The sequence below is a fragment of the Pelophylax lessonae genome, assembly GCF_965119305.1.
Source record: "Pelophylax lessonae genome assembly, chromosome: 10".
Taxonomy (NCBI): Eukaryota; Metazoa; Chordata; class Amphibia; order Anura; family Ranidae; genus Pelophylax; species Pelophylax lessonae.
The window spans coordinates 44,666,998-44,680,237 of NC_138777.1; the positions used below are offsets into that span (position 1 = coordinate 44,666,998).

The 13,240-nt window shown below is 47.2% G+C and overlaps 1 protein-coding gene across 3 annotated transcripts in view; it reads right to left on the reverse strand.

Annotated features, from left to right (window-relative positions):
- Window positions 1-10,053: 10,053 nt before the first annotated feature.
- Window positions 10,054-13,240, reverse strand: part of AMBRA1 (autophagy and beclin 1 regulator 1) — a 226,914-nt gene continuing 223,727 nt past the window's right edge. For 2 of the 3 annotated variants that reach the window (XM_082271116.1, XM_082271115.1), the window contains one exon: window positions 10,054-12,410. In XM_082271116.1, coding sequence (XP_082127242.1) covers window positions 12,049-12,410 — 362 coding nt within the window. In that variant the 3' untranslated portion in view covers window positions 10,054-12,048. Of the gene's footprint in view, window positions 12,452-13,240 lie in introns of all 3 variants that reach the window. The other variant, XM_082271117.1, reaches the window with a different exon arrangement.

Here is a 13,240-nt window from a genome sequence, read left to right on the forward strand (position 1 = left end):
GGAACAGGAAGAGCCAACCCCAAACTGTTCCCATAAGGTTGAGATCATGAAATTGTCCTTAAGAGTTCCCTTAACTGAAACTAAGGGGCCAAGAACAACCCCTCAAAAACAACCCCACACCATATTCCCACCTCCATCAAATGATTTGGACCAGTGCGCAAAGCAAGGTCCATAAAGACATGGATGAGCGTGTTTGGAGTGGAGGGACTTGACTGGCCTGCACAGAGTTCTGACCTCAACCCGATAGAACATCTTTGGGATGAATTTGAGTGCAGACTGTGAGCCAGGACTTCTTGCCCAACATCAGTGCCTGACCATAATAATGCTCTTCTGGAAGAATGGTCAAACATTCCCATAGGAATATGCCCTCCAGCTGTTGCAAAACTACAAGTCCCATCACGCCTCTGCCTCTAACTGTCCTGCTAAGCCTCATGGGATTTGTAGTTCTGCAACAGCTGGAGAGCCACAGTTTGCATATCCCTGCCATAGACACACTCCTAAATACTTTTGGTGATAAAGTGTTTATTCTATGGTTGAGTATTTTAATTGCTTCACACAGGGCTGCCATTAGAAATCACTGGGCCCTGTACATCCTACCTGACAAGGCCCCCCTCCCCAAATTACAAATATTATAATTTTTTTTAAATATTTTTTTCTAATTTTATTACAATTTTTAAATTAGTTTTTACAATGCTATTCGGGGGGTTGAATGAAATACCACTAACATCACACCTTTGTGACAGAGAAAGGAATTAAGGACACAGATTCTTCAATTCCTTTCTATGTAGCCTCAGTTGCACCGAAGATGAATGAACAGGAGAGAGAGGCTCCTGTTCATTCATAAACTGAAGCTATGCTTCGTTATAAATGGACACAAGAGTGATCTGTACTGATCGCTCACTGTGTTCAATTCAGAAAAAGGTGCCGGTAAATTACATTTTCTGGCCGCTTCGCCCAATCTCCATCTGTGCATCCTGCAGCAGCTGGAAGGGGAAGCCGGTGGCGCTGCGGAGGGGTCAGGCACACAGGGAATCAGATGTGGGCAGCACAGGTTGGGGGATCAGTGCAGTGGGACGGGATGTGTCTGTCTCTCCCTCCCGCAATGGAAACCTGGCGAGAGGGAGAGGGGAAGAATCTGGTTTTCAGCTGCTGGAGGGAGACACACAGACACAGTGAATTTTTCTGTATTTTTATCCTGCCACACCAATCCCGCTGCTGTCCAGGTCCATCTGTGTGCCTGAGCCTCCTGTAGGGGGTCCGGTGTCCCTGGCTTCACCTTTTTTGTATAATTCTATTTGTTAATTAACAATCAGTGTATTGTGGTCCCTATTCACAGGTATTTAATTATATGACATTTGAAGGAAGCACATCTGTTTGTATATAGGTATTGCTTTACAGTTGTGTATTCCAACTGTCAGTGTGCAGCATCCAGGGGTTCAAACAGCGCAAAAATACTTTTATGTATAAAATATCCATACCTGGAATTCATCTTCAACATACATTTTACAAAATATCCGAGGAGGAATGGGACCAACTTATAATAATTGACCGTTCTTGGCCACATACATTAAGTGAATAAAAGTTCTAAACTGGACCATCACACGTATATGAACTACATTTACGATTAAGCCCTAAGTGGGTGAAATGCATCAGATGGGTGTGGCCACAGCTGCAGACTAACTATAAACCAGTCTGTGGGCATAAACATCAAAGAGTGAGGTCATCGGTGTGCAATCTTCCTTGGATGATACCTATATGGGTTCGTTGCACTTCCTGTTCCAAGAGCAAGTAAGAATTGTTGCCTTTTCGGCACAAACCACAGTAGTAAAGTTGGGTACTGATGTTGGATGAGAAAACCTGGCATTTTAATTCATTCACAAACCTGTTCAGTAGCGTTGAGGTCAGGACTACGTTGAGACCAATGAAGTTCCTCCACACCAAACCCCTCAAACCATGTATGGAGCTAGCTTTGTGCACAGGGGTACTGTTATTGTGGAACAGAAAAGGGCCTTTTCCAAACTTATCACAAGACTAGAGTCACAATTGTCTAAAATATCTGCTGTAGCATTATGGATACCCTTTAAAAATGACTCAATTTATCAGGGTGTGCACAATGGAGTTTTGCTCTCACTGGCTCCCAGGATCAGTGTACAGTATAATTGTTTTCTATGGTTTCTTGGGTAGGAGGACAAAAGGCCCATTGGTGACCTGATCTGCAGAGGTGCCTGTTGGGAGTGTGTAGTGGAATAGTGGTGTTTCTATGAATAGGTCCGAATCACGATGTTGGATGATTAAAGCAGTAGTAAACCCCAGCAAACAAATGCCAAGAAATTGTAAGGCCACTATGCTATTTCTTTATGTACCTCAGTACTAGTTATCCCCATAGCATGTTTCTTACTGCATTTTTCTGCTTGACTTCTTGTTCCTGAGTTCCGGCCAAAGCCGGCGCCATATTTGCGATGTCCGATTCCATATAGCAGTAAACTTTTGTCTTTTTTCTTGTGTCTGTGAGATAATCTCGCACATGTGAATAATAACAGTAATGGGTGTGAACTCTCATGGGATTGCTATGCAATGCAGTGGAGTGCCACAATGGAGGCATGGCACCTATATGAAGAGATTGATGGCACAATAAGTGTGCCGTCAACGGGGGGACAATATGCGCATGCGCCAGTGACATCATGCAGACAAAAATCAGGCGAAATCTCCTTAACAGTGCAGATTGGGATAGCATTAAAGACACCTAGATGTAAACCATTTCACAATGCTTTACATGGTACAGAGTGGCCCAGGAGACTTTACTACCACTTTAACAAACAAGCTTTATCTCCATGAAAAGATGGGTTTTATGGCTCACAAATGCCACTTCACCAGTTTAGGGTGGTATACAACAGTTTTCACTTTCCTCTTCCAGGAGTATGTTTATGTGAGGAATCTCAGACACATCCAGAGACGCACCACTGTCCCACTACAAACTCTAATGGGTGCCTCTACTTAACAGATCGATGATCAAGAGCCTTCTGTCCTACCAAAGAATCCTGCACGATTTCCCCCTGAGGACTCAGGATCAGGACCTCCAATGTATTAAGAGTGACACAGCTTATCCTATATTTATCTACACCTGCAATCATGAAGGACTGCGTTCCTTATATTGCAGGGTGAACTCAAGTTTTTTTTCCCTACCTAATATCTTCTTTTTTTGGTTTGATTACTATAATACATATACACACACTACACTGGAAGGGCTCTCATCCCTCTTGTCTTTTTCAAGTGGACATTCCAAACCACCCTATGGGTCTATAATTCCTTTTTTTGGCTTGACCCATTGGTCCCCTGAGGACCACCACCAGCACTCACAACCCTGCTTCCTGAGGATCACAGTTCCACACACCCCTAGTGACAAGATTTATGAAATTGAACCTAACAGATGTTTTTCCATGCATGCCAAGTAATGTGTACAAATATTTATTACCTCTCTCAGAGATCACAGCACTCCCCTTGACAATGCCTTCCTCCGCTCTCTCTAAATGGACAGTTCATCCATGGTCAGCATATAGCTCCTGGCCTGAGATGCTGGCTTAAAGTGGAGTTCCGGCCTATTTTACAACTTTAGTGATTCCTGGAGTGCTCGCTATGCTGAACAACAACAATTGGGCATTTTCAAATTTTTTTCGGGGATCCCTTACCTTATTTTCAGGGCATTTTTGATTGTACTTCCTCCTTCACCCCCCCTCTGTGGCCACAGCCACCGACATCACTTCCGCCTTTGCATTGCATCCTGGGAGCTGTTTGTCATCACTCCCAGTAGGCTGGAATCAGGAAGAACTCCCAGAGCACTCCCTGGAATCAGGAAGAAGGACACAGCAGATTACACTGCGGCTTCAGATGCCCACATCCAAGATGGCCACGCCCAGACGGCGTTTTTAAAAGTAAGATTTTGACTAAAATCCAATACTGTACACCTTGAGTATGAGAATAGCGGGTCTGTAAAGGGCGATGGATTAGTATTATTGGGGTATTTTTAGTTAAAAAAGGTATTTGAGGCCAGAACTCCACTTTAAGGATGAAAAAGTAATGTAAATGCTGGTGTCTGTGCAATTTTTGGCTGTGTTCACAAATGTCTGATACAGAGCAGTCCCTGCTGCATTCTCTCACCTTGTGACTAGCTACAAAGGTTATATTGTTGTGTAATGATTACTGGAGGGGAGGGGAGGAGCAGGGCTGCTGATAGGGGGGGACAACCAGTCCTGTAGGGTGCCCAGGCACATTGGGGAGGCCCAAACAGCAGGGGAAATTCGTGTGGTCGGGCGGAGGGGCAATTACTGAAGGATGCGCTGTGCAGTTCTCTGCAGCAGCTGAAAGCCAATTTCTCTTCCTCCCACCAGCTTTCAGCTGCTGCAGGGAGAGACGTTGACATAGGGCACTGTTCCTGTAATTGCTTCCCCGGCCCCCTCCCTGTTCTGTTTCTGATCCCCCCGTGTGCCCCCCTGTCAGTCTGACACCCCCAGACTTTTAAACATTGTAATAAATAATTTTTAAAAATTGTAAAATAAAATAAAATGGTTTTAAAAACGTAAAAAACAATGAAAATTCACACAGGTTCTCTGTTATGTTTGTGTCCGCTAATAATGATTTTAGTGTATTTTAAGTGAAAATATTGCTTTGCTATATTCAGAGGGGTCCTGCCAGGTAGGCTGTATGGGGCCCCATGAGTTCTAACAGCAGCCCTGGGGAGGAGACTGAGAAAAATGGATTTTTGTAAAATCTTACCGTAAAATCCTTTTCTCTTAGCTCATTGACAGACGTAGTCCTCGGTGATACAGCACCTTCGGGTTTATGTTGCCTCCACAGGAGTAGGACTAGACAGGAAATAAAATGCTCTGGCCACACCATAGGGGCAGTCCCAGAGGGTATATCCTCTCTCTCTCTGCCTCAGCAAATCAGTTATGTCATAAAAGCAGTCTTTAGAGAATTTAACCCAACCCAACTCAAAAAAACAGAGGGGCGGGTACTACGTCTGTCAATGAGCTAAGAGAAAAGGATTTTACGGTAAGATTTTACAAAAATCCATTTTTCTCTATCGCTCATTGACAGACGTAGTCCTCGGTGATACAGCACCTTCGGGAAGTCCCAGAGCAGTATCACAAATGAGGGGTGGGAAAATGGAAATCAAATCCAATCTAGAAGGCCCAACCGGTGCCAACTAGAAGTTTACAATGCTCATCCTTAATGATGAGACTCAACAAAAAAAAAAAATTTTCAAACAGAAAAAAACCCTCGAGGTAGACCACCGGTCTCCTCAAATAGCGGCCTGCAAAACCTTGCGGCCAAATGAGGCATCCGCCGATGCCATCACATCAATTTTATAAAATTTTGTAAAGGTATGTACCGACGACCAGGTGGCCGCCTTACATACCTGGACCACTGACGCCTGATGGCGAAAGGCCCAGGAAGTACTGAGCGCTCGAGTGGAGTGCGCCCTAACAGGGAACGGAGGACTCTGACCCTTAATAGAATAAGCCTGTACCACCGTTTGTCTAATCCATTTGGCAATCGTCGCGGCAGATGCAGGCAACCCCTTTCTGGGGCCATCCGTGATCACAAAAAGTGAATCCGTCTTACGGAACGATTCCGTAGCTTTCAGGTATACCCTGATTGCCCGAACCACATCCAAGGAATGCAACGCATGTTCCCGATGATGATTGGGCTGAGGACACAAGGAAGGTAGAACAATATCTTCATTCAGATGAAAATCTGAAACCACCTTTGGAAGAAAGGATGGCTTAGGATGAAGCACTACCTTATCCCTATGTATGGGGACTGGCATGATAAAGCAGCCAGTTCTGACACCCTGCGTGCAGAAGTGATAGCCACCAAGAAGGCCACCTTCTGGGATAATGTAAGCAAGGGAATCTCCCTGATGTTTTCAAAAGGAGGTTTCTGTAGAACCGACAAAACCAAATTAAGATCCCAGGGCGGTAAGGGCGCGCGGACTGGTGGAGCCAGGTGCCGCACCCCCTGGATGAAATTCCGCACCAAGGACTTGGTAGCTAAAGGTTTCTGAAAGAAGATTGCTAATGCTGAAACTTGACCCTTGATGGTGCTCAAGGCTAGCTTCTGCTCAACCCCTTTCTGCAGAAAGGCCAATATTCGAGTCACCGAATAGGTACGTGGAGGAAATCCTAAAGATTCGCACCACGAGATATAAGTCTTCCATGTGTGATAATAGACCTTGCTGGAAGTCGCTTTCCTTGCTTTAATAAGGGTAGGAATGACTGAAGCTGACAACCCTCTGTCCTTCAGTACTTGGGTCTCAATGGCCAGGCCATTAAAACCAGCGACTGTAAAGCACAATGGTAGATTGGTCCTCGAGACCGCAGACACTCCCTGAGACGCAGTTCCCACGGAACGTCCGCGACTAGCAAGTCCAAGTCGGCCAGCCTAGAATTTCTAGGACCACTGGCACTGACGGGATTTGAACCAGGCGTCCCTAGAGCTATCTGGCCCCGACCATCCGAGAAAGTCTGGTCGTTCCCTGTTCCCACACATTTATCCGACACCTGATTCCTATCAGGAACGGTGATCTCTCCTGGTTGAATCTCAGGGACCGAAGTCACCCGGCTAGAGGCTTCTTGGTCTGTCTGGTCAACCAGATCCGATTCCTGTGGGGAATTGAGACTAATCTTAGGAAAAGGTAAAGTAAAAGATCTGTTCAGGGAACGGTGACTACCGCTCCCTGTAGCACTTAAATGTTGGAAGGGAAGAATCGCACCGGTAGTAGTAGTCAATGCTCGATCTAATGTCCTGAATACCGGTGAAAACGTCCCCCCACCCTCAAACCGGGTGGGGGCGCACCTTCAGGCTGTGTAATCCTTTGCTTCGGGTTTGGCTGAGTCGGTCCTCTGTTTGTCCGACCAGCCTTTCTTGAACCCTCCTGGAGGAGTCTTGCCTTTCCCGCTTGTTCCAGCCGGGCGTGCGAACCCTTTATGGGCGGTAAAGAAAGGTCCTCGCTTGTTGCGAGGTCCCTTAGCTTTAGCAGCCTGTGGCAAGAAAGTGCTCTTGCCCCCAGTGGCATCTTTAATGATTTCATCTAGGGTGGCCCCAAATAGGCGATTCCCCTGAAAAGGGAGATTCGTCAAGGTCTTTTTGGAACCTAGGTCAGCTGAACAGCATTTTAACCACAGCACACGTCTGAGGATTACCGCTGACATAGATGCATGCCCTAATAGGGGAGTAGTGTCCAAGGCTGCGTCACAGATAAACTGTAGCCCTTGTATAATCTGTTCTATCAAATCAGATGTTCCCTGGGGGATATCTTTTCCCCTAAGGTCTTGGCGTACCAATCTCGCCCATTCCGTGAGTGTCTGGGAAACTAGACCAATAACAATTACTGGTCTAAATGCTGACCCTATCAGAGAGAAGATAGTGCGGGACTCTGCTTCCATCTTCCGATCCACCGGATCCTTAAAGGACGAAGTGTCCTCCACTGGGATAACCGTGGCTTTATTCAGCCTGGAAATAGGTGGATCCACCACTGGTGGTACCGTCCATTTTTTAATGAGGGATTCCTCAAACGGATAGCGTCTAGCAATACGCTTGGAAATAGTAAAGGTACGTTTAGAATGCTCCCATTCTCCTTTAATTTTATTACCAAAACACTTGGGTACAGGAAAAACCTTCACCGTTTTGATGGGCTTGTTAGTACCAAAGGGAATCTCTGTTTCAGTTGCCTCTGCCAGTAAAACCAAGTTTTAAGGTTTCCCGCACCGCCACAACTAGTGCGTCCACCAATGCTTCTTCCTGGATTATGGCGGAAGAATGCACGTCCTCATCACTGTCTGAGGGAGCTTTACCTGAGATAACAGCCCTTGCAGAGGGACCTGCAGCTGCAGTGACCATCTCTGAATCTGAGTCAGAGGTGTCAGATATTATAGGGGTAGGCGGGGGTCGCTTTCTTGACCCCCGTCCCTGACAGGCCGCCTCCACCCGAGCCACCATAGACTCCAAAACTGCTGTAAATGCATCCATGCTCTGTGCACCGGCGGGTCCCGAGGCCCCCTCGAGGGAAACAGGTGGGGGTACTTGTGTGGCAGGGTCCATGATTATTCCAGTAACTACCCGGAAAACTTCAATCCAACTTAAATAAAAAACTTTTTTTTTTTTTTCCAGACCCCCAGCGCCACAAAAGCCCCTCAGTGTTACCTGCTAGGGATCCCTATCGAGCGAGCGAGAGAGAGAGAGATAGACCCCCAGGCTCACCATTTGATGCTCAGAGTTCACTTGCAACAGGTTACAGCGCTGTGTCCACAAACAGGAAGTATTTTGGCTGGCTGCCCAGGAAGAAAGGAGGCGGCTCCGCCCCTCTGCACGCCTTCCGGCGCCTCCCCTAGCTCCACGAGGTGTTGGAGTCACCTCAAACATGGCCGCCCCCATGCTGCAGACACGAGGCTACGCCAAAATGGCGGCCTCGTGCGATCTACGGCGGTTTGCACAGCATAGCGGCGTCCTGCAGTAACTAGGCATCGCAAAACCTTTCTCTCATGGAGATTAGCTTGACCGGCGGTACCGAACCCTGGCGGAACCGCATGGCCGTCGGGAGACCTGCTTCAGCTGGAGGAATGACCTGGCAAGCCGCATCCTTGTCCTGTGACTTCTGACAGGTAGGATACTTCTTGTAACACAGTAAGCTTCCAGTGCTGCCACATATTACAATCATTTAAACATACTTTGTAATTAGATTGTCAGCTCCCAAACCAAGCCTGCTGGCTTTTTGTACACAAAATCACACTCAATTAGGGGGATCTGTGACATGTTATAGGATAGAGGGGAACCCATCCTTACCATTACAGAGAGGGGCCCGCGTTCACCACAAGACCCGTCAGGGGGAAAAGGGGAACATACTACTCACCATACCGGAACCAGGCGGGCGCCATTCCTGACAGTACCCCTCTCCACCGAAGTTGGAGGGCTGTCGACCAATACGGACGCCGTGACTCATGGTCCTTGGCGTTTCAGCGAGACGTTTAACTCGCAGGGTCAGTCCCTCCAGTGGGACAATGTCGCGGCCGACCCAGCGCGGAGCTATGGCCTGCAAGCGCTCGTAGGCTGAACTGGGGTGACCACTGGATCTCAACATCCCGCCCGTCGCCCAGTTCAGCTTTCTTGCTTGAAGATCTCACAGGAACACTGGAGAAAAAAAGCTGTCTAAAAAATCTTTTCTAAGAAAAAAATCCTGCCAGGACCGAAGATCCCAGCAAGGTATCTAGGTCCTTACTCCTGACTAGACAGAAAAAAACTGATTTGCTGAGGCAGAGAGAGAGAGGATATACCCTCTGGGACTGCCCCTAAGGTGTGGCCAGAGCATTTTATTTCCTGTCTAGTCCTACTCCTGTGGAGGCAACATAAACCCGAAGGTGCTGTATCACCGAGGACTACGTCTGTCAATGAGCGATAGAGAAAGTGCTTCCTGCTGCCTGCAGCAGACTGATGACATCATCTTGGTCTAGGCAAAATCACTTGACTGGAGCTCAAGGCCTGTTTTTTTTAAAGATAAAAGGTACAATTTCTTGGAAAAATATATTCTTGCTGCATCTTTCCTAATAGGTCAGAAATATAGTCATCCAGACTCGTAAAGATACTTGAAGGTACACTGTAATGTCACATTGATTTTTGTATTCTACAAGCTGAATTGCCGTTCTGTGTGACTCCACCCACTCATCATAAATACCAAATAAATCCTTGTGTGTCCTTTATTTGTGATATTATAAGGGCCTGTGTTGATTTTGTGTTTACTTCAGACAGGTTTTGTATCCCCCTAAGAGTCTATATGTAAGCAAACCCTGCTTAAAGCAAGTAAAATGCAGGTCAGAAGGAGGTCAAACGCACCTGTCAAGGATTTATTAAATGAACAAGGTGAACACAGGTCCTAAGCGAACAATACCGTACCTGTATTTGCAGAGGGCTTCGTGGTTTCCTCTTGGCACATCCCGCAATAACATAAGAAAATGCTCTGATCACACAAACAGAAATCAAACAAAAACAGAGAATCTTAGCTGGTGTCACAGGGTTTTACTGGCGCAATGCTCTGCAGATTCAACAATTGTTACATGAATTGAGTCATGCCCTAAAAAGGTCACAATGCGTTATTGGAATGATGCTTTTTGCACAGCACCTTGAAAAAAAAAAAAAACAAAAACAACAAAAAAAAAAAAAAAAAAGTGTTACACATAAGAGCAAACCAACCAAGCATTACGGTTTACTGGAGCAATGCTCTGCAAGTCTTATAATGTTACAGCGGGGCACTGGAGTGATGCTCTGCAGGTTTGAATGACAGGAGGAAAGAGTAAAAGACAGTCAAGTGAAAACCTTCCAGTACTCACTGCTACATAGTACACTGGAGCAATGCTCAGCCACTGAGATTAATGGTACAGCAGGGGTTAAAAGCAATGCTCTACGATAGACACTAGCAATAAAGCCGTTACTGGAGCAATGCTCTGCAGTTATGTTAATACAGGCATTGGCAGTTATTGTAGGCGGGGTTCAGTGGTGCTGCTGTTCACACTGAAGGAGGGAGGAGCTTTCATAAGAGGGGGGGGACCCAGAACAGCCCAGTCCAGAAACTGTCTCGAATTGTGCATCCTTCCTGCCAGTATGCAGCTCCTCACCGGCGCCCCCTGTATCACCCTGGTGGGTTACTGCAGGTAGAATGATGAGTTAAAATCTGCACAGCTGGAAATTTAGGATTCACATCAGCGGCTTTCATTGTATTTCGTTAAAAAAAAAAAAAAAAAGCTTTTTGTAGTTCACATGCAAGAGCTTTCATTAAAAACCCAGCCCCTCCTGTAACATTTACGGTTAATACTGCCAACATCTATTAGGGTCTCCAAGAGACCGTGCCAAGTGTGCGTTAGTGGGTGCATACATCCAGATGAGCTCGCCCAAATCTCATAGGTTAAGAGGAGCGACTGGTTAACTGATGCAGCTGCTGGCATGCTGCTGTGTGGGTCTCTGGGTAAGCTGCTGATTGGTCTGGAAAGGTAAGGGTTAACACGAGCTGTGCTACTGGCCTCTGGCAGGGATCTGGGGGTGACGTATTCACACAAAGTGGGGGGGACATTTATCCATCAGAATCAAACACACACACACACACTGTAGACAGAGAGAGCAGATAAAGGAAAAAAAAAGTTATTTTAGACCCGCAAAGAAGCACAGGTCACATTTGCAAAAAAAAAAGATAAAGAAAAAAAAAAAAAAAAAGAGAAAAGCACATCTGAAAACTGTAATCGCAGCATTTTTCTGGAGCTGTTTGGCAATTGGGCAAACCATTGTAGTGAATGGGGGCTGATTATGGGCTTGTGACCACTGCAGGAGAATGAGTGTCATACTGAAAACAGATAGCACTCTTGTGTGCATGTGGTGGAGAGAAAAACCGATCGTCAGCGTGAATCGCTGAGTCTGAATGGAGGTGCAGAGCACCCGGACACGCAAGCCTGGCGTAGAGGAGAGGCGGCTTATAGGCCTCGCCCTTCCCTGTAGTGCATGCATCCCTCCTTGAACTTCAGTCAAAGCAAGAAGGGCAGTAACAGTCTTTTAGCAGCTCCTTGCACTGGACGGGGAAGGTTAGTGCTAGTTCCCCCGCCATGACCAATATATAGCTTTGGAAACAAAAACAAAGAAAACAAAAAAATCTGAACGGGGATTCTAATGGATAAGACTCTTCTTTAGGTTCACCTTCAAGGGAGCCGAGGGAAGAGTAGGAGCCTCAAACCCTTTCCTAAAGGGTGATGGCGGATGATGTCTTTTTGCTATACAAAGTAGGATGGGAAGAGAAGGGGCAGTGTGATATAGGTCAGCTGCGATTTTTACACTTCTCTGCACCTCCCCTCCGCACACTGGTGGAGGGTCAGCTATCAAATAAAATTTCACTGAAAGTCTATAGCACCATAATCCACAGCTCGAAAGCCCCCCCCCGCCCACCGTAAACAGGAGGTGGGGGGGAAGGGGGAGATCTGTCCTTACAGCAGTACCAACTTGGCGGCTTCACGTTTTCTACCTCTCCACGCCCGGAAAGTTGCCGCTGTTCGGAGGTCGGGCATTTAGGTCACCGTTGTTATTGGTCAACGGCACTGGCAGTATGGATCGGCTTGGCTGAAGTGGAGAGAGGCGCCTTTCCAGTTCTGCTACGGTCTCTCTAGACGTGGAGGGCTGTGCAGAGTGCGAGGTGGAGGCGCGCGAGGCGGAATCTGTTGCCGTCTGGGAGCTGCGGTGGATTCGGTGGCTCACGATGATGTTGTTGCCGAATCCCCCCATCGATGCCATGGTTGTGCTCTGCTCCCTCTGGACCACTGCAGTCATCCCTCCTTCTGCCATAAGTCGCTGGATTCTGCTCAGAGCGTCCTCCTGTCCCTCGCCTGTCGGACATGAAGGGGCAGAGTATGAGGGAAGCGAAGGACTGTGGTATAATAGAGAGAGAAGCATAAACAAGTCCGGTATAAGAGGTCAGCTACAAAAGACAGCACGTTTGGGGAAGGTACCCACCCAGGAGCAGTGATAAAAACAAACCACATTGTGACAGTTCAGTAACAAAATAACAAAGCTCTGTACAAGAAGGGCTCATTTACATCTGCTTTGACTTTTTTGACCTAAAGCTTCAACATGCTTTTTTCATGCTTCTGTGATGCTTCAGAGATACTTTTTTGAAGCTTGGCAAATAACCAATGTGTGTTGATTTTTTTCAGCTCTGCTGATGCCCCGCTCAGTAGAAACCCCAGCTCTGCTGATGCCCCGCTCAGTAGAAACCCCAGCTCTGCTGATGCCCCGCTCAGTAGAAACCCCAGCTCTGCTGATGCCCCGCTCAGTAGAAACCCCAGCTCTGCTGATGCCCCACTCAGTAGAAACCCCATCTCTGCTGATGCCCCACTTAGTAGAAACCCCAGCTCTGCTGATGCCCCACTCAGTAGAAACCCCAGCTCTGCTGAATGCCCACTCAGTAGAAACCCCAGCTCTGCTGATGCCCCACTCAGTAGAAACCCCAGCTCTGCTGATGCCCCACTCAGTAGAAACCCCAGCTCTGCTGATGCCCCACTCAGTAGAAACCCCAGCTCTGCTGATGCCCCACTCAGTAGAAACCCCAGCTCTGCTGATGCCCCACTCAGTAGAAACCCCAGCTCTGCTGATGCCCCACTTAGTAGAAACCCCAGCTCTGCTGATGCCCCACTTAGTAGAAACCCCAGCTCTGCTG